This window comes from Panicum virgatum, chromosome 5K, assembly GCF_016808335.1.
Source record: "Panicum virgatum strain AP13 chromosome 5K, P.virgatum_v5, whole genome shotgun sequence".
Classification (NCBI taxonomy): Eukaryota; Viridiplantae; Streptophyta; class Magnoliopsida; order Poales; family Poaceae; genus Panicum; species Panicum virgatum.
Genome location: NC_053140.1, coordinates 52,120,500 through 52,142,073, shown reverse-complemented (window position 1 = coordinate 52,142,073; position 21,574 = coordinate 52,120,500). Strand labels below are relative to the sequence as shown.

At 47.5% G+C, this 21,574-nt stretch overlaps 2 protein-coding genes across 2 annotated transcripts; both read right to left on the bottom strand.

Moving 5' to 3' along the window:
- Positions 1 to 230: 230 nt before the first annotated feature.
- On the bottom strand, positions 231 to 8,477 carry LOC120708414 (leucine-rich repeat protein 1). The gene is made up of 6 exons (XM_039993653.1): positions 8,032 to 8,477; positions 7,012 to 7,083; positions 3,939 to 4,082; positions 3,585 to 3,656; positions 3,432 to 3,503; positions 231 to 560 (listed from the first exon to the last, which is right to left on the bottom strand). The coding sequence occupies exons 1-6, from the start codon at positions 8,238 to 8,240 to the stop codon at positions 491 to 493; spliced, it is 639 nt and encodes a 212-aa protein (XP_039849587.1). The 5' UTR covers positions 8,241 to 8,477; the 3' UTR covers positions 231 to 490.
- A 1,537-nt stretch (positions 8,478 to 10,014) lies between these two features.
- LOC120708409 (transcription factor SOX-4-like) lies at positions 10,015 to 18,897 on the bottom strand. The gene is made up of 2 exons (XM_039993647.1): positions 18,048 to 18,897; positions 10,015 to 10,457 (listed from the first exon to the last, which is right to left on the bottom strand). The coding sequence occupies exons 1-2, from the start codon at positions 18,591 to 18,593 to the stop codon at positions 10,446 to 10,448; spliced, it is 558 nt and encodes a 185-aa protein (XP_039849581.1). The 5' UTR covers positions 18,594 to 18,897; the 3' UTR covers positions 10,015 to 10,445.
- Positions 18,898 to 21,574: the final 2,677 nt, after the last annotated feature.

The window sequence follows — 21,574 nt, the reverse complement described above, 5'->3', positions numbered from 1 at the left end:
CCTTTTTTTTTTGAGAAGATCTTGTTCAACCACTTCTATCATCCTAGTCCCAAACCAGTTTGCTTATATCCTCCTAGTCCAAAACCAGCTTCTTTTGTGCCACGATTTCAACCACTGGGCAAAAATCTTAGTTGATCAATAGCAAGGCCATCCTTCTCTGTCCAGTCCAGTCAGGTATAGACTAGTTCACAATGAGTTGTACTTCCCACAAATTTGGTTCATGTAACACATGGAAGCTAAAACTCGTGGTAGGGAAAATGACAATATCATTTCAGTCGTAATAAGCAGTTTCAAGTTTACTTTCACGGACAGAAAGCATTCTGCTAAAACATACAGCAACGTGCTGACAGCAAGTTGCAAATAAGAGCTATGCAGGAAGGATTACAGAGTGGCACCTGAACCAGACCTAACATAATCTATATCACCCGATCTTCAGTAATCTTGTACGCCCATTACTCTCTCTAGCCATTTTTTCTGTTCACGTTGCCCTCTAGCAGTTGGTGTCATATACTGCCAGGCCTTGTAGTTCTGGCCCTTCCAAGCGTGGGTTCTTCTCAAAGCTGTGAGGGGAAACATAACACAAACAAGTTTATTTTGGAAAACACGTGGATTAGTTTCCTGCAAATTACACAAAATAAGCTTAACAGAAGTAAAACATGCACCACTGTAAAAAAAACATGCAACTATGCAAGCTGGAGACTACATTCTCCAGGATAGAGAAGCACTTCTGTTCGACTGTTCTTATGCATCCAGAAAGAAAAGGGCAATAGCTTGTCGAAATCATTCTATCCGTCAGGACTTCCAACCAAAGAAAATGGATACTAAAAAAAATAAGGATGTCCTGCACACGCTAGGGACAGAAAACAAGTGCTTGGAACATGTACTAATCAACCAAACGAGTGCAGGACACTAGGGCATCCAAGTAGACAAGATATAGACTAATCTTTTTGGGGACCAATATGTCCTTTCAGATTGATATGATAAGATTCTAGGCATATCATTTCGAATCAGTCATCTAAAAGTAATAGATAAAGTACAGGAAGTCTATTTTCTTTTTGTAGGCGAGGAGATAGGATCATCTTAGTCAAGCTCGTTGTTGGTGACTTAGTCCTGAACGTTATTAGTGCTTATGCCCCCCAAGTAGGACACGACGAGAGTGCTAAGAGAGTTCTGGGATGACTTAGATGACATGGTTAGAGCTGTACCTATTAGGGAGAAGCTTTTTTATAGGAGGATATCTTAATAGTCATGTAGGAACCACAAACACAGGGTTCGAGACGGCACATGGGGGTTTTGGTTTTGGTAGCAGAAATCCGGAAGGGGAGGAAGTCTTAGACTTTGCTGTAGCTTTTGACCTAATTCTAGCCAACACTTTCTTTCAAAAGAGAGAGTCCCACTTAGTGACCTTCAGTAGTGGCCAACACACTAGTCAGATCGACTTTATCCTCACAAGAAGAGGGGATAAACGAGCATGCTTCGATTGTAAGGTGATACCCGGAGAGTGTGTAGTTTCCCAACATAAGCTGCTGGTGGCCGACTTTCGTTTTCAGATGCGTGCCCGTAGGTCTAAACAAGCCAAGATCGCAAGAACGAAGTGGTGGAAGCTAAAAGAGGAGATGGCCAAGGTATTCAAGGGAAGAGTTATGGTGGAGGGCTCTTGGAATGAAGAAGGCGACGCAAACTACATGTGGGAGAAGATGGCGACCTGCATTCGGAAGGTAGCTTCGGAAGTTTTTGGAATGACTAGAGGGGGTGGGTGCAAAACTAAAGACACGTGGTGGTGACACGTGGTGGTGGAACGAGGACGTCCAAAGGGCTATTAAGGAGAAGAAAGAGTGTTATAAGTGTTTGTTTCTTGATAAGAGTGCAGATAATATAGAGAAGTACAAGGTGGCAAAGAAGATCGCAAAGCGAGCTGTGAGTGAGGCGAAGGGTCGGGCTTATGAGGATATGTACCACCGAATGAATACAAAGGAAGGAGAGAAGGACATTGTCGGTACCCTGCAGCTGGGGTACCCACTCCTACTGTGTCAAAACTCGCGTAGTTATCCGTAACTACGCCCTAAGGAGCTGAGCAGCCGGACCTCTGGGGTCCGGCTCTATCTCACCGGACCAACGGTCCCGGACCCGCTTCCCGCTCGTGGACGGGTCCGGTGTCACCACGTGTTCCAGAGGTGGAAATGCTCAGCACCTGTGGCCGCGGACCCGGACCCCCGCAGGTGGGTCCGGGACCTCCACGTGCCTATCCGGACCCCCGTGAGCTCTCGGCTCAGTGGCGGCAAACGCTAGAGTCCAAAGGTTTTAGACTTAGCAGGACTAAAACTGAGTATATGAGGTGTGACTTCGGCGCCACTCATGAGGGAGATGTTAGTTTGGAAGGCCAAGTAGTGCCCAAGAGGGATACCTTTCGATATTTGGGATCGATGCTACAGAGAGATGGAGATATTGATGAGAATGTTAGTCATAGAATCAAAGCGGGATGGATGAAGTGGCGCTAAGCATCTGGCGTCCTTTGTGACAAGAAGGTATCTTAGAAGTTAAAAGGCAAGTTTTATAGAACGACGATTAGACCGGCAATGTTGTATGGTGCGGAATGTTGGCCTACAAAAAGGCGGCACGTCCAACACTTTAGTGTTGCAGAAATGCGCATGTTGCGTTGGATTTGTGGGCATACAAGGATGGATCGAGTTCGAAATGATGATATACGGGATAGACTAGGGATAGCACCAATTGAAGAAAAGTTTATCCAACACCGGCTGAGATGGTTTGGACATGTACAACGGAGACCGCCAGAGGCACCAGTGCATAGTGGTATCCTAAAGCACGACGGTAATATGAGAGGCAGGGGCCGGCAGAAGTTGACATGGAAAGAAACAATTAGAAGAGACTTGAAAGACTGGAGTATACCTAGAGATTTGTCCTTGGATAGGAGTGCTTGGAAAGCCGCGATTCTCGTGACAGAACCATGAATAATGGTCTTTGTTGGGTTTCAACTCTAGCCTACCCCAACTTGCTTGGGATTAAAAGGCTTTGTTGATGTTGATGTTGATGTTAGGAGAATATTCAGTGTATTCCTCCAAACCCTAGAAGGGTGGGTAATATAGTAGCTGTACATGGGCCACTAGATGGGCCTTAACACACGGGCCATATGGGCCACACATATACACCAACACTTTTAAAAAAATCAAGGCATGTTTACAAAAAATATAACATTGAACGAACCTTGAACTAGCTATTTGAGGATAAAATATAAATGAGTGCAAATACACATGAAATGCCGTATAATGGTGCTGAACAACAAGAGTGGACACTAAACGTAGCTAATGGATGAACTTTATGCACTCATACTGGCAAAGGGAGCCTAAATGTTTTGAGGTGTAGTTTATCTTTACAAAGTATGCCAAGATATGAAAATTGACAATCGAACTTACTTGCTCAGAGGAATGTGCTCAAATGGTCCGGAGGTGGGAATTGTTCCGCACAAATCATTACTTGAAACATCACTGAAAAGAAAAAAAATCAAAGAACAAATCATTCATATGGAGCGATAGAACACTAAACATTTGAAGTTGAAATGTACTTACACTACTTTGAGACTAGATATTCCAGCCAGTTCCCTTGGGATTGGCCCAGTCAAACGATTCCCATTGAGCCGCCTACAAAGCACACTGATTTGTTAGCACGATGATGTGGAAAGCATAGCAAACCTTAATAGATTAATGACCGTAAAGGCCAAAGCTGCAGTTACAGCTCAACATATGTGTAACTACCTGTAATTATGAACAGCAAAGTGCCTGACCAACCATAGTCACCACAATTTTCTTTAAAAAAAAACGGAATACTCATCTTCAACAGAACTACAATCAAATCCATGATTATTTGCTATAATATTATAGCTACTTTTACATTATGTAAACAGCATTTGAAAATAAACTTACAAGAATACAAGGGACTTCAGCTTTCCAAGGGCAGGAGGTATTGTCCCTGAAATGTTGTTCTTGTACAAGTCCAAGCTTATTAGACTCTTCAAGCTACCAAGCTCAGACGGGATTGTTCCTTGAATGTTATTCTTGTAAAGTTCCCTGTTTCAATGCTAGTGATCAATACTAGTACAGGTAATTGAGATGAAACATTGGCAGGCACATGTCAAACTAAGTGAAAAGCATCAGACATATGAAGCATTTATATCATAACAACAACAACAACATAGCCTTTTTTCCCAAGCAAGTTGGGGTAGGCTAGAGATGAAACCCGAAAGAAATAAGTTCAAGGTTCAGGCACATTGATAGCTAGTCTCCAAGCGCTCATATCCAAAGCTATCTCTTTAGAGATATTCCAATCCTTAAGGTCTCTCTTAACCAACTCATCCCACGTCAGTTTAGGTCTACCTCTACCCCTCTTTACATTATCGACCCGCTCAAGAACCCCAATACGCACCGGCGCCTCAGGAGGCCTTCGTTGGACATGTCCAAACCATCTCAGCCGATGTTGAGTAAGTTTCTCCTCAATTGGTGCCACCCCGACCCTATCCCGAATAACTTCGTTCCGGACTCTATCCCTCCTTGTGTGCCCGCAAAACCACCGCAACATCCGCATCTCTGCTACACTCAGTTGCTGCACATGTCGCCTTTTTGTAGGCCAACATTCAGCATCGTATAACATCGCCGGACGAATTGCTGTCCTATAGAATTTGCCTTTTAGCTTTTGTGGCACCCTCTTGTCACAAAGGATGCCAGAAGCTTGCCGCCATTTCAACCAGCCAGCTGAAATTCTATGCCTAACATCTTCATCAATGTCGCCATCCTTTTGTAGCACCGATCCTAAATACCGAAAAGTATCCTTCTGGACCACCACTTGCCCATCTAGACTAACGTCTCCCCCCTCATGCCTAGCCGCGCTGAAATCGCACATCATGTACTCGGTCTTGGTCCTACTAAGTCTGAACCCTTTCGACTCTAACGTGCGTCTCCACAGCTCTAACTTCCTATTAACCCCTGCCCTACTCTCGTCAACTAGCACCACATCATCAGCAAAGAGCATACACCAAGGGATCTCACCTTGTATATCCCTTGTGACCTCATCCATCACTAAAGCAAATAAATAAGGGCTCAATGCTGACCCCTGGTGTAGGCCTATGTTAATAGGAAAGTCAGTGGTGTTGCCATCACATGTCCGGACAAACATCGTCGCATCCTTGTACATATCCTTAATGAGGGTAATGTACTTAGTTGGGACTTTGTGCTTCTCCAAAGCCCACCACATGACATGTCTCGGTACTTTGTCATATGACTTCTCAAGGTCAATGAAGACCATGTGCAAGTCCTTCTTCTGCTCCCTATATCTCTCCATCAATTGTCGTATTAAGAAAATCGCCTCCATGGTTGACCTTCCAGGCATGAACCCAAATTGGTTTTGGGTCACACTTGTCACTCTTCTTAGGCGATGCCAAATTTGTAGGTTATAGAAAATAGATCCTGCCTACCTTTCAAAATTGAAAATTAGGCATTAAAAGCATAAATCATGTACATGTTTTAGGATGGTCCTAGTATACTAGGGAGTTATGGAAAATGGTATCCTATCTACCTGAATACCTGATTTGAAATGTCGGCAAGCTTCTGGCATTCTTTGTGACAAGAGGGTGCCACAAAAGCTAAAAGGCAAATTCTATAGGACAGCAATTCGTCCGGCGATGTTATACGGTGCTGAATGTTGGCCTACAAAAAGGCGACATGTCCAGCAACTGAGTGTAGCAGAGATGCGGATGTTGCGGTGGTTTTGCGAGCACACAAGGAGGGAATGAGTCCGGAACGAAGTTATTCGGGATAGGGTCGGGGTGGCACCAATTGAGGAGAAACTTACTCAGCATCGGCTGAGATGGTTTGGACATGTCCAACGAAGGTCTTCTGAGGCGCCGGTGCGTAATGAGATTCTTGAGCGGGTCGATAATGTAAAGAGGGGTAGAGGTAGACCTAAACTGACGTGGGATGAATCGGTTAAGAGAGACCTTAAGGATTGGAATATCTCTAAAGAAATAGCTTTGGATAGGAGCGCTTGGAGACTAGCTATCAATGTGCCTGAACCTTGAACTTATTTCTTTCGGGTTTCATCTCTAGCCTACCCCAACTTGCTTGGGAAAAAAGGCTATGTTGTTGTTGTTGTTGTTGTATCTACCTGAATACCTGATCAACCAAGTATGATAAGCATACTATTATATAACATAGCTTAAGGCATGACATATCTTCTTTTACTCTAAAGTTTAGACATAAAGGTACAATTCTCACTAGGAGTAAAGCCATGTCCCCACAATCAATTTCCTTTGTCTCTTAAAAGTTCACATCTGTGTGGTGCAGCGGTAGAGCCTACCGTCTGTAACCGGAAGGTCTCGGGTTCGAGCCCCAGCCTCTGCACATTTGTGTGGGTAAGGCTTGGGGCTTAAAAACAACCCTTCCCCAGACCCCGCACAGTGCGGGAAGCCTACGGCACTGGGTACGCCCTTTTTTTTTTTTTTCTTAAAAGTTCACATCTACCAGCTTGATAAAAATGCTGGAAAAAAAAGAATAGGATTCGGAACTCCATTAACCTTAACAATGTAGGTTGTAGTACTATAATACTAGTATTCGATTATTAAAAAAAAAAGTCCAGACTGCCAAATTCAAAACTGACTACAGGGCTTATAGAACATAAAAAGGGCCTATACGAAAGGGCCTTATTAACTCTAACAAAGCTCTTATAAGTTGCATTTATGAAAGCATCTATTATATAGTAGGTACTGCCCATTTGCAGAGAACACATGATTTTATGAGAACATGCCTTGTATACCAGTCACGGTCAAAACTACAAGTATTGGTGCTTGCAAGTAAGTTGATTCATGAGCCATTTCAATGGGCATAATAGTATTTAGGGACAAAATTATATGCCCAAAGCAGGTGAACAACATAATGAACGTGAGTTCCCAACTTCCTATTGAGAACAACTAGCAATATATAAACCCTTTGGGACAGACGAACTTACAGATACTGCAGATGCTCCAATTTCCCAAGTTCAGGCACCAGATGACCAGATAAGTTCAAATTTCCAAGATCTCTGTTCAAAGAGGTATAAAAGCAACAATAAAAAAGGTACTACTATGAAATTTGAAAGACATACAATGCAAGCACAGCATCCAAAGGTTTTCTACAGATTGTATATGTCTTAGATTTTCATAAATACTTCAACAAAATATGAAATCCTGACTAGTGTGTTATTTACAGAGTTTTCCTTTGAGCTATGTTATCACATAACTAGCAGAGCTATGTTATCACATAACTAGCAGACAGGTGGACATATCAATCCAACTGAAATACCCAAAGAGAGAATGAAAGCAAGGAAAATTTTATGGTGAACTGAAATGGTAGCAAACATTCAACACAGTAGCTAATATATTTGCAACTTTTGGGCCTTACCAGCCTCCTCCATCTAAAAGGTCCAACCACCTTCCTTATTGGCCACACAACCTTGGCAATCCCCTAATTAATTCACAAAGCTTCACGAGGCACGGAATACTAACCTTTTATTATCACTTTAGGATAATCTAGACTAACACCCTAACTTAGCTCCACTAATTTCACAGATCAGTTTGCAAACTAAGCTTCAAGTTCAACTCCTACTTGATTGCCTACGTCCTTTTGCAGTCTACCTCGCTAGATGTCACTCCTTTTGCCGCCACACACTAACTTCATTACTTCAGGAACTCATCAATTGAGCACTGGTTTTCTCATCAAAACAAGCTTCTAGCTCAGAGAGTCAAAGGCACAGTTAGAAATCCACGAATTAACAGGTCGCATGTGCAGCAGTTTTCCCAATCAACGACTTACTAAAATTGGGACCTGGGAATCAATCAATCAACACAGCTAAGACGTCACTGGTAGCTCTCCTACAAGCGCACGAGGTCAGGCATCAAACTCGCCACCCACAGGCCACAGCCACAGCCCCCAACTCAGGGGGGAAGAGCGTGAACGAGGAATAGCCTCGGAGGAGGAGGAGGTGGCTCACAGGCGCGTGACGCGGTTCTCGCGGTCGCAGGTGACGTGGAACCAGGTGCAGGGGTTGACGAGCGTGGGGTCCCAGCTCTGGAGCACGCCGCCGGGGTCCCTGAGGCTGCGGCGCAGCGCCGAGAGCGCGTCCCCCTCGGAGTTGGCCCCGGCCAGCGCGAGCACGAGCGCCAGCGCCAGGGCTCCCGCCGCCCTCGCCGCCGCAGCCATGCCGGAGGCCGGATCGATTGGTGGCCGGATCTGGACGCGGACGACGGAGCGCCGCAGCAGGCACTCGCAGCGGAAGGATGGGGGGAGCCGCAGCGAGGACGGGACGCGAGACGTCTCGTCTGGTTGCTTTTCTCTCTGCCTGCCTGCCTGCCCGGCCCGGCGCTGGTGGTGTGGGGGGTGGCTGCCTGGCTGGTAGAAGTCGAACCAGCCGAGTCCACTTTTGTATCAGCTCCGCGTCTCGCGTGTGGGGCGGGCGGGTCGGCGAGGCTGTTGTGTGTAGTAAAAGTGGAGTGGGGTGGAGCAGAGGCCCACATGGTGGTGGGTTGGGTACTTGGGCCACCCACGCCTGCTGGAATCGAGTGGAGGGCGACAGGAGACGCGCCAGTTGACCCGAGTCTGCCCCTCGGTCGTTTTCCATTACTGCCCTCTCTCGAGGTTGAAAGATGCACTAGCACTAGGAAGAGGCTAGAGCGCCACCCGTTTGCGTTAAGTGAAAGAGACACTCGCCTCTAATCTTAGATTTATCTTTATGAAATGGTTTGCATTACAAGAACCGGAAAAGGCACGGGGAACCGAGGGAAGAGCAGCGCAGCAGGGAGGAGACATAAACAAAGGAGAAGATTCCGCAGCAACTAGGCGCACCGGCAGTGAGGCGTCGACGTCCATGTCCACTTCCGCCTGCACCCTGCTTCTGGTTTCGCGGGCCTTGTCCCTCCGCTTTTGCGCCCACTTTGCACTGCACGCAGAGGCGCGTCAGGCATCAGATTCAGAGCCCACTTCTGCTGTTTTCTCGTCGCCGTCGGTCAGAGGTTTTTAGCTCGCGCGGAATATCGAAAAGTTCGAAGGCCTCTGCTGCTTTCTTCTTTTTTTTTTGAAAAGCTCCTCTGCTGCTTTCCGGATTTTATTTTTTTGATGTTATTGTTAATTCGGTGTTTTCGCGTAACCTGGTTTTGTGTTGTGCCCCGTTCCTGTCCTCGGCTCGGAGGTGCTGCGCACCTGGGAAAATCTAGATTATTCGACCTAACACGAGGACCTTGAAAAGACACACTAACGAAAGATCCCAAAACACCAACGCATGATTGCGTCCCCTTTTTTTCGTTTTTTTCTTCCTTTTCAGCAAAAAAAATCTCAAGATAGCTTAATCCGTGGGCCGTGGGGACGCGATGGACTCTAGGCGTCCAGCCCATAAACAGCCGGACCCGTTTCCAGCCCATGTCATCTTCACTTGTTTCTGTCATCCGCCGGCCCACCGGCTCGAAGAGACCGCAGCCCACGCCGTGAAACGTTCCGTGTACCGCGGCGGTACGCGGGGAGGGAGGGGCGACTGATGGGAGCGGCCGGGCCGAACGCGCGTGGGACAACGCCAGCTCGGCCACCCCCCACCCCCATCGTCGCGAGGTGCGTGGCCTCGCTGTTCATGCGCGTACCACGGCTGGCGCGGGCGCGGCGTCGAGAGAGACCGGCCGAGGACGGGGACCGGAGGAGCCGAGCAACCGTACCTGCCTGCCGGGCAAGCTCTTAGCTCAGCATGCGATGTCTCTTCTTCCGCGTGGTACCTTCACAGCAACCGTTAGTTGTTTGTCGACGCAGCTCAACCGTTCATTCTTAACATCTCTGTGGCACTCCCCCAAAAGAGAGAAAATAGTCGGTGGTTACGGTATCAGGTCCAAAACACACACACACAAAAACAGGTTATTGTCAGTATCTTCATCGGCCCAACATCGATCAGATTCTGAACCTATGGACTCGCACATGCATGAAAAAGCAAGTAGAGTACGATCATCAGCACCGCTGAGGCGCTGAGAAGATAAAGCAACAGTAATTGTTAGCTCCCTTCATCTGAGGGTGTTCCCATGTCGGCGACCTTTGTATCTTTTCGTCAGTAAATGAGAATCCACATACACAAATCTGGTTGATTACTAAAAGCTCAGAGGAGCCGAGCCAACAGCTTATCAACCAAATGACACCGCGGGGACAAGCACCAGAGACATTCCTACGCAGCCCTACACACTCCCGCTACGACCGGCAACAAATAACACGACCAATTTCATACCAGACCCCCTCATATATTCACATCCTTTTGCGAATGAAGATCCTGAAGAGCAGTTGCATGCGGACCATCATCACCTACGGATTCATCCCAGTATTTGTGTAGTAAAAGTTCAAGACGCGCCTCGCGTCAGAACTGCTTCTGCGGCTAACAGATCAGAATGGGAACTGTAAAAACAAGAGATGGGTAATGGTTAATAATCATCAAGTTGAAAATCAGAGCGCTTCAATTGCTGTATAATATGTGCCAATAAAATTGCGAATAGCAAGATGTATGATTCAATGAAAGTGCTTGTATCTGGGAAAAAAAGGCCTCAAAGATGAGCATGCCAAAGATCACTACTTGTTTCAGCATTTAATGAGCTATATAGAATTTTGTAATTGAGCAAACATACTGATCATAATGAGCAATACCTACCTTTAAGTAATGCCGGTTTTGCAGAGAATGTTCGATTAAGGCTTCTATTGTTTTTCACCAATACCCAAATAAAAACACGTTGCTGTTCAGCAGTATTATTTCAGATATTTTCAGTGGACATGCCCGACCACCAGTTTCTGTGTGAGTTTGGATGTTGCCATTTGATAAACAAAAACAGCATATCCAAGCTACCTACTAGCTAGAGAGCACCAATTGCCAATACATGCCCCCTCCAAAACCTGCTCAGGAGAATTCCTTTCAAACATATACACACAAACAATTAAAACCAGAATACTACAGTAGTACATGCAGTGACAACACATTACGCTACCATGTTATATACATGATGTGACCACTACTAAAAAATGATTTGTAGCAACGTTTCATTTTTTTTGGAGGCAGGTCAAAATGTGACCCGTTATTACAAAAGAAGCGAGGTTAACATAGCAGTTGACCCATCCTTAAAAATGCATTTTTAGAGGAGGGGAGTATGACACCATCACCAGCGTCACCCACCCCTACATATACTATTTTCAGGGGCGGGTGACGCCATCACTCACCCCTGAAAAAAAAGTCAAAAATAGTGGTGGGAGTGGCGGAGCACATGCACAGGCATCTCTATCTCTTCCTTATCTCTGCAAAGACAGCAGCAGCGTATGCACAACTCCTCTATCTCTTACTTATCTCTTCGGTCTTCTCCCCATCTCTTCCTCTCCCACACGCCACCTCTCCTCCCCGGCCTACCTTCCATACAACACTACCACCTCCCTTCCCTTGATGTGGCACCGCCTCCCTTCCCATCCCATCCCTTGCCGCAGCAGCGACGCGCGGTACGGGGCCGTGGGAGTAGCGGCTCGGGAGCATCTACGACCCGGCGTGGAGCTGCGGCAGCATGGGGCTGCACGCACGGCGACATGGGGCTACGGGAGTGGCATGCGGCAGCGGCGGGCGCCGAAGCAGCGTGCACAGTGGTGCAGGGCTGCGAGAGCAGTGGCTGCACAAGCGACAGCGCGGAGGCGGCAACGTCTCGGTGCAGAGTGGCGGCGCGGGACCCATCACCCATGGGGGCACAGGGCTGCGGCAGCAGCACGCACGCGGTGTGGGACTGTGCGCAAGGCAGCCATTTTTTGTTTGATCTGTGGACGGGTCACTGCGGTGTTACTCGCCCCTGAAAAATTCATTTCTAGAGGCAGGTTATGCCCTCACCCGCCTCTAGAAATAGGATTTCCAGGGCGAGCGCATAAACCGCCACTGAAAAAAGCATTTTTAGTAGCAAGAAATAGGGGCGGGTATCACCCGCCCCTGCAAATATGTTTTTACCCGCCCTTAAAAACCATTTTGTAGTAATGGAGGCCTGCCACTTTAGGTTTATTTTAACGAGCCATATCAGTAAATTGTAATATTCATCAGCAACTATACTCTACTGATAACTTTTGGACACAACAGCATACAAAAAGGAGACTATAATAAAACCCGGCCGTTTAGAGATTCGACTGGGGTGTAACACGCGCAGATAGATTCCATTCGTTGCAAGGTTCGGTGGACAGTGGTTTAAACAGCTTCGAGCCGCCCGAGGGCATAACACCCTGCGTCATGTATATATGTGTTTGGTTTAGTTGAGAGGGTGATCTCGTCCCTAAGCGATCTGGGTCTTAGTGGGAGTTGATCTAGCCAAAAAGAGTCTCTCTTTACATGTTGTACTACTATCCTACTTATAGTTTCATCCTCGCTTGAGATCTACCTTCCGCTGATGGCGTGAACGCGGTCATGGTGGAGTGGGCGCCATCCTGCAAGTGGCGCCTACCACCAAGCCAGGGGGCCAGTCTGGCAAGTCCATCCTGACATCTTCCGGGGAGCCCCCGAGGGATCCCGGGATAGTCCCTGTGTCCCCCCGGGGCTTGCAGCTCCCCAGGGTTCCGTTCTAGCCACATCCCGGGCCTGCAGCTTGGAGCATCTCGGGACTGACTCGCGATGGCAGAGGTGGGTCCTATCCCACCATCCACCGCATGGCTTGGGGGTGCGTCCCCCTCCCCCCGACCCGGCTTTTGCGCCGTCAGTAGGCATGACTCCGTAATCATACTGTTTTTACGGGAAAGCTGTGCCGCCCTTGGGCTCCACGTCGTGGTGGCAGTACGGCGCGGTAAAGACCTGTGTTGCAGCGGCTCCATGGCGCGGTAAAAACTCCTTTCACCGGGTGGTTCCTTTTTGACGAAGGGAATCCTCTTGTCCGGTGGTGACGTGTCATCTAGGCATTGGGCCTTCCCAAGGGAGGCCATGTGACCAGGGTCCCAGCTCCCGGCCCATTAGTCGCCTTGACGGGCCATGCCGATGTAATCGAGGCCCACGGCCACAATTTTGTCTAGGCCTAGGGATACCCGTTCCTGTAATGCTGACAGGCACATATTGATCCAAGTTGTAGGTTTATAAATTGTTGAACAAAGAATGCGAAAAAGCTGCAAGGACTGAGATGGGAGTAGTAGAGATTACAAAGGTCAAAGGGTGCAAAAAGGCCTCAAGGACTAACTGAAAGGAGTATAGATTACGAAGATGACCACTTACAATCAGGGAAATCAAGTTGGCCTCAGCTATAGGAGGTTATGGCCAAGACATTGTACTTAAGCTAGCAAAGAAGTGCACTAATGTGGCAACTCTATGTGAGAAACTATGACAATGTAGTTCTTAATATCAAACATGACGTCTGAAGAGTTAATAGCCCTAGCATAGGTATTAGTGTTATTTTGGTGGTTGAATGACAGCCAAGGAAGAAGTCCATTTTTGGCCATACAACTATCGCCTCAATTTGATTGGCCATCGAACCGCAAAAAGCGGAGTTCGAGCTTGCCCGTCCGGTGGTGCAGGCCCGTGGTGGAGCTTGAGCTCGCCCACCCGGCAGAGCTAGCCAGCAGCGGAGCTCCATCTCACCCAGCCGGCGCTGCCCTATGGTGGATCTATAACTTGCTTGCCCGACAACGCTGGCCCGCGATGGAGATCCAGCTCACCCAGTAGAGCAGAGGCGCGCAGGGGGAGGGCGGCGGTCGGCAGAGAGAGAGAGGGAGGGAGGGAGGGAGGGAGGGGGAGGGAGAGAGGGGGGAGGGGGAGGGGGGAGAGAGAGGGAGGGAGGGAGAGAAGGGCCAACAAATGGGCCCTACCGCCATATGATGTCCACATCCGCAAATGTCAGACCCGAGTATCCGCAAGAAAGGAAGAAATCTAAGGTTTTAAGAGTTGGGTGACCAAATATTCCTAGTGTTGCGGTTCGATGGCCAAAATCAAACTAAGGTGATAGTCGGATGGTCAAAATGGACTTCTTCCAAGAAAGAAAAGTGTGTAAGAGCAAGTGTGCCTTATGCCCCAAGTGGATCTTTAACCCTAACAATTATCCATCGAAATAGTGGAGCTAGGGGGAACCAACAGCGGAAGCAGGGGGCTAGCAGGGGCCTTGCCCCCTCCCCCTAACTGCAGTAAATTTGCCAAGAGCCCCTCCGCAGTAACAATCCACAATGCATACGTGCAATCCAGGGTGCAAAAAACACATAAGTTCAGAGAGGAAGATAGCTAGCTAGCTGCCCTAGTAGATCCCAAAGCCTTTAATTAATTTTGTCAATTTGCATAAGATTACGATCTAAAGGAGCAATCAATTGCACAGGAAACATAAGAAGATCGATTTATTGAGGAATTGAGTGTTAAATGGCTATAACTTATCTGCATGTGGCATCCATCGCTTGTAGGATGCCTACACACGGATGACCAACCCCCGTGATACAAGTGCACTAGCACAGCTATTTATTGATTATCCTCTCTCATGAAATTTTCATCTCTATAGGGTTTAATCCAATTATAAGTTTTTTATTATCTAAATCCTTAGTAAAGGGTTAAAATGAGGTCAAAATGTGGTGGACCCATAGGGGAAAAATCATCTTTTCACAGGTCATTTAACGGTGCATGGATGAAAAATCCAACAGTGTCATACTCTGTTACACGGATACTCCTAGGGGGTGGCGTATCCGTATCCGATATGTTTCGGATATGAATACGCCCCGGATACATTTCCAGTCGTATCCTAAAAAAATAGATACGTATTGGCTTGGATACGCATATCCGGTACGTTTGGGCCAGGTGGGATACAGCCCAAAGTAGTAGTCAGCCCAATTAGCCACCCAAGTTCAGATTTGAGACTACTAGTACTCCCTCTTCTCCTTTCTTTTGCTATTTGGTAGTAAGAGATGGCACAAAATGATGAACGTGCGGCAATAGAACTAGATGAGCAGCAACTGAAGAACTCCTTGTGGAATCACGTGGTTTTAGAGAAGGCTAGTTCTGAAGGTAATGTTGTATGGACATGCAAGTATTGCGCGTCTGAGTATAGGGAAAGTTACTCAATAGTAAAATCTCACTTACTGAATATCTATGTGATATTTATATATAATTATTAACATCCTAGCCGTATCCCCGTATCGGTGTTTTTTTGGGAAAGTGCGTATCCGCATATCCGATACGTATCGTATCCGATACCCGTACCAGTATCCGTGTAACATAGGTGCCATATAAGGAACCAAAGTTGAACTCGGTGTTAAATAGGGAGCAGAAATTTTTTGACGACCAAGAAAAGGAATCGATAGTTTTTTAGGTGTCAAATAAGGAATTTTGTCGATGAAAAATGTTTGCCACATGTGAGATGTGAAGTGACATGATGTAGAGAGATGAAGCTTTGCTGTTTCTGCGGACTGATAACACAATCAATATGGTTATATTTAGTAAGTTACTCGTAACTGATGAGCATTTCTCATCATCGATGATTTCTCATCATCGATGATGTCTAAGACTCTAGGTTCATCCGATCCGCTATTCTCCCCAAGCCCTATGTTAGAGCCAATGCACATGAGTTAATTGTGAATCCCATTGCTTCTTCTGTTTAGTGAACTTTTCATGATTTATCCACAGTTTGAATGGATTAAAATAAGCAAAAAAAATTACCCTAATTCCAATACCATTGCTACCAGTGAAGTCATTTTAATCGATTTACATCACGTGATATCATATTAGACGACTGAAAGCCTATGGCAATGAATAAAGTATCTGAATGAACAAATAAACAGACAATGTGTGGGTAACAGATCAACTCAAAGAAGAGTTTCTGTTTTATCCAAATAAGTCATGTATTTTAGACCACAAAGTTAGCTAGCTAGTTCCTTAAAAAAACAAGTAGCTAACATGGACTTCCTTAGGATCTATTTTCTCCTTTTTCTAAGAAGAAATGAATCCGTCTCCATTAAGTAAAGCTACCTGTAGTAATTTGAATTTGGTAAAACAATGGATTTCAGTTTGAGCATTAAATCAACATGAATCTTTGCAATTATTTATCACATGCGGGACTAAATGACAAAGTGGGTTAGAAAGCTACACAAATCAGCATCAGCTACTTAGCTTACTGATAAAGCAGCCAACAATTTTTTGAACAGTGATTTCAGAATCGTATTTAGTAATTACAATTTGGTTTAATTTTATAGTCCAACCATATGGGTAGTACGTGCATTATGAAGTATTGTGGTTCCTTTTGTTATACTACCTTTCACAGACCATTTGAAAAGAAAACAGAGCCAGCATGCATTTGAGAGAGAGCAGTTTTCAACTTGGTAGCAATTGCTCATGAAGTGGAAAAGCTAAGGAGCAGTATCGTCATTGAGGACCCCAGAACAGTAATCTTAGTTAGTTTGGGCATACTGGTTGAAGTCACCTGGCCAGCTATACAGTATAATATCTGGGTACTGTATATCACTGTTTCATCACCGTGGTGTACCTAACAGTGTATGTGCTAGCAGAGGCCCATGTCCTAGATAATGCCAATTACTCGGACCATTGTGATCTTTAAAGTATCCACCACTATGAAACATTCCCATCAAGTAATGTACTAAAACTAGGTGCACCAACCATTATAATGTCAAACAAATGAAAGTGAAGAATCACAAAAATCCGGATCCAGTATCAATCAAGTTGAAACAACAAAAACAAAAGTATAGTACAAATCAACAGAGATGGAAAGAACTAAAAAAGCATAAGGCAATTGCATGAAGCAACGTCAAACACATGGAAGTGCAATAATCAGAGAAAAAAGAGTAGCAATCCCAACCCCATGTTCAATCAAATAGTAGCGGAAGCACAGAAAAGAATTTAACCAAACAGAAAAAAGTGCATTGACAGACTAATAAACTTGAGCTAACTTGAAATGGATGTTGTGGTGTCAGGATCACAAGTTGTCAGGATGTTAAAGATCGACCAAAACTATAGAATAAAAGCACCTAAATTTCCTTGTAGTGCTCGTGATCATCCAAGAATAAATGGAGGCAACCGAGGTGCGCGCGCGCGTTTGTTCATCTGTAACTACTGTTCCTACAATGAAATCACCTAGTCTTTCACAACGTGTATTGGGCTGAATTCTATATCATCTTTGGGCCTGACCCATACTGATGATGATAACTACATCACCAATGCTATCTTGTAGCAGCTCAGGCCCCAATCATTTGTAGGCCATCACAAATGGAAGGCAAACGATATAATAATAATGTGGTAATATCCTTTATTCGTAACAGAATTCAGATTCCAAATCAGTGCAAGTGAGGAAAAAGAAGAGGCTGATCTTTACAGCAGTTTCAGCTTGCTGCTGGCTCCTCTTGGCCTGCTGATCACTAGTGAAAATTCTGATTCTTTTACACACTGGAGTGACTATAGGGTAGCGCATTACTGCTGAACCAACGTGTAAAGAGCAAAGCCAGTTCTACACCATCTAGTCTACTCACTTACATATCCAAGTGGTGGTGCGTAGTATTGATAATCTGGTCCGGCACTTGCCAGCTGACCATGCCAAAGTGAGCACTACATTAAAAAGGCGCCTCTCCTTGCAATGCAATCCCCACCATAAAATCAGAGAACATTTTCCGAAACAAAAGAAATCCAGCTGGATAGGAACAGAGAATCACACTCGGCACTCGATCGACAGTGATGACAGAAGTATAGAACACATCGCATATCACAAGTTGCAAAACAGTGGATTGACAGCGCCCAGACCCATCAAGTTGTTCTTAACAAAACTATATGGAGTGCTAGCTGGAAGAAAAGGCGCAGACAAATTACGGCACAGTACCATACACACACCCTCGTGTTGGTTTCTCCTGGGCATATGGTATGCAGTGGATTGGGAATTGGGAGGCGGATTAATTGGAGCTTAGCTAGCAGTTCACGAACACGCGGCACATGCAATACAAAGCGATGCTCATGTCATGAAAAGAAAGGGGGGCACGCGTCACGCAGCGGCGAGGGGGGATCGATTGATCGGGGTATCACACCTTGCTGTGCGGGGGGTGGTCGTAGAGCAGCGTCGGCGGCGAGAACACTGCGTAGTTGTTCTCCAGAAGTGGCTGCGACCTGAACCCATCCTCTTCCTCCTCGTCGTCGTAGTCCCCGCCGTACGGCGCGGCGGCGGCGGCGGCGGCGGGATGGTAGTCCGCCGCGGCAGGGCTGGGGCTGGCGACGACGGAGTCGCACGACGCGGCCGCGCCCCCGGGGCTGAGCATGAGCCCATGCGCGGGGCCGCAGTCGAGGTCGGCGGCCGCGGTGGCGTCGGCGGCGCCCGCGCCGCCGAGCTCGTCGGGGCTGTACTTGGAGGGGTCGGCGTCGCGGCCGGTGAGCTCCTGCACGAGGGCGCGGAAGCCCGCGGCGCTGGTCTTGACGCGCATGGGGTTGGAGATGTACACCACCTTGATCTGCTTCTTGCCCCCGGCCTTGCCGCCTCCACCCTTGTGCTTCCCCGACGACGCGCCGCCGCTCCCGCTCCCGCTCCCGGGAGCATTGCCCCTGGGACTGCGCTGGCGGCGCCGCTGCTCGTGATCCATCGATCGGCTCGGCTCTAGTGGAGAAGCGGCGATCTGGGGAGGGGTTGGAAGCGGGAGTTCGGAATGCGCGAGCGGGAGAGCGGGCTGCTACGACGTCTAGCCCCGGCCATGTAAGGACAAACGGGTGCTGATGGACGGTGGATTTTTAGCTGGGCGGTGGAGGTGGGCGGCTGGGCGCTGCCGTCGTGGAGGAGTAATGGCTGGAGGCCTGGGCTCGGTAAGGAGAAGGTGCTCCCCGTTTTGGGGAGAGACGGGGGGCCAGGCACGTGATCTGGAGAGAAAGGCGAGACTGGGAAGAAATCAGTACTGGCTACGTCCACCAAAAACAACGGTTAGTTTAAGCGTCTCAAGAAAACAACGAGTGTCCAACATAAAGGCGAGATACCCACCTACAGCGAAGCGCCTATGATATACTTCTTCGATATCGATCTAGTATTTTGAAGGTGCGCATAGAAGTAGAATGTAGGCACGCACGTGTGTTCACAAAATGGGTGTGTGTGGTATGAGTAGGATATGAGTGTATGTCTATTATCTGTATTATTTTCATAAAATAAAAAGAAAAGAATTAGGTCTTTCCAAATGCAAAAAAAGAGTCAAAAGAAACAAAAAGTTCACCACATTATACAATTCAGCTCTTGCTAGACAGCCTGTTTTCTAGAGTTAAATGTTCACGTTCATTTCCCAAAAAAAGAATGTCTGTATTCATTTCAAACTTTATTTTCCTTTAATATACGTCTCATAGCAAATTTAAAGGCTAACATTACCAACAATCTCTCGAATCGTATTAGTGTTGCCACCTGTGCAAAACGAGTTCTGAGTTTTTCTCTCCTTGTTTAAAAGATTTGATCGCTGCTTCGAAAGTGAAAATGTATGGATATCAATAGAAAAATAATACCCGGTGGAGCTAGCATTTACGAGAGGTGGTAACGGGAAAGCAGGTGCTGTCTGCGAGGTGGTTAATGCAAAAGCGCAGACAGCGGAGACAAGCATACGGTGCCCAGTTGCCCGCTGCCCAACCTCACGGCATTGACGACGTGGCGATCCCGCAGAGGGTGGGCCTGCGTCACCCATGGGTCCTACCGTGACGTGCCAAAACCCCCCTTAATTCTTCGTCACCGCCCGCCACTCCTTACCCGCTTCCCTTACCTCTCCGCGGCTCCTCTGACAGGAAGGGCCCACACCCGGCGAACCAACCAACCAAAGCGCAGGGCTTCGTCCGCTTCACGTGCATGCTGAAGAAATCAAATCAGGAGAAGGAAAGGGCGTGGCCGAGCTCTCTCGCGGGGCCCATGCCTTGGAGCTGTCCACTGTCCTTTATGAAGCGTGGACCACACAACGGGCTCGATAAGGGAAGGTCTATCAACCGAGCTTGCACAATTTCGTGTGCGTTATTGATGCCACGATAGTTTGTCAGGATTTCTTTATTCAAAAGATGTACTATTTCATAATTTCGTTTGTTATCGCCGACCACTCTCTCCTTATTAAAGAGGGGAGCAGAGTTTCGCTGAGCCGTCTGGTTTAAGCAGAGCGGTGTAAGTTGTCTGTATAAATACGGGACCTTTTACTTTAAAATTTCTTTATAATTGTGAACGACTAAAATATAGTATAGCGGAAAAGATGAAACGTGAAAAGCGTAGAACCACACGAATTGGATCCTGAATTCTAAAAAAAGATTTCTGAATGGCTGTACCATTACGTATTGATTCTCAATATCACTTTGACATTACAGCTTCTTATTGTTCCCTTATAAAGTTGAGCCATTACTCTACACACTTACCCAATTTCTAAGTTGCGACCTTCCATATTTCCAACGCTACTTCATGCCGAATTTTGGATAGAGATACCTAGAGCATATATGTAAGTTGCGACATTAGAGATATTCATTGTTTCCTTCATCAAGTTCTCACTATCGACGATTGTCCGATTTCTAAGTTACGACATTACACATTTCTATATGTACTATTATTTAGGCACGCAAAGCTGTTATAGGATGTTTTATACCATACCATTGTAGTTTTTAGTCTCTTTCTTGTTTGGCAATCTAGTTCGTGTACTGCAAACACTTCTATCTGCTAAGAGGCAACCCGTGTTCCGTCGATTAGGCTCTCCGCAGCGGGCTCTGTAAGCCGTCCGCAACCCAAACTTCCAGTACGATATACATAGAATTTTGCTGTAGCGGGTGCTGTAAAGGACTGCGCTATTATCCAGAGCGGCCTCTGACACACCATATGCAGCGCGGTACGGACGACACGATACACAGCCATGCGCGGGCCCTTTCGTCCTTCCCGCGCCCCATCCCCAACCGCCGTTGCTGCCGCCGCCGTCGGGAAGCCGCGGCTCTGCTCCACCTTGGCCGCCGCAGACGCCGAAGGAAGGAGCTCGCTCAGGAAGGAGCGGATCTCGGAGCTCGAAGCTCGAGCTCGAGCCGCCGGCGAGGGAGAAGGCATGGACACTCCAGTCCATGGTCCCGCCGTGCCGCGCCTCCACCATGGCCTCGTGCGGCCCACGGGGCACCGGCCGCCGAGGCCACGATCTCCACAGGGCGCCGTGCTGCCGCTCCGCCTCGCACCACCCCGCCGCGCCCCGGCTCCCCGGCGCAGCCGCCTCGATCCCCGCCATGTCCGCCACGCGCCGGCTTGGCTCCCGCCCCGTCCGAGCTCTCCCGTCCCGCCTCGCCGCCACGTCTTGCACCTCCGCACACCCCCGGCGAGGTGAGGAGAGGAAGGGGACAGTGGCGGAGGGTGAAGCTAATTGTAGGGGGGCGATTTCGCCTCTACTAGGCTCCAACGCCGTCGAGATCGCCCGGAGACGGGCGCTGCTCGCCAGGAAGTACGACAGAGACATGGTGGAGCCCGGGTGTTCCAGAGCGCGTACGGCAAGCTATACCTGGTGTCCAAGGAGCTCGTGGCGCGGATGGACATGGCATGGAAGGAGGACAGGTGGCTGCTGTCGCAGCTGCTCGACGGGATGAAGTCCCCAGC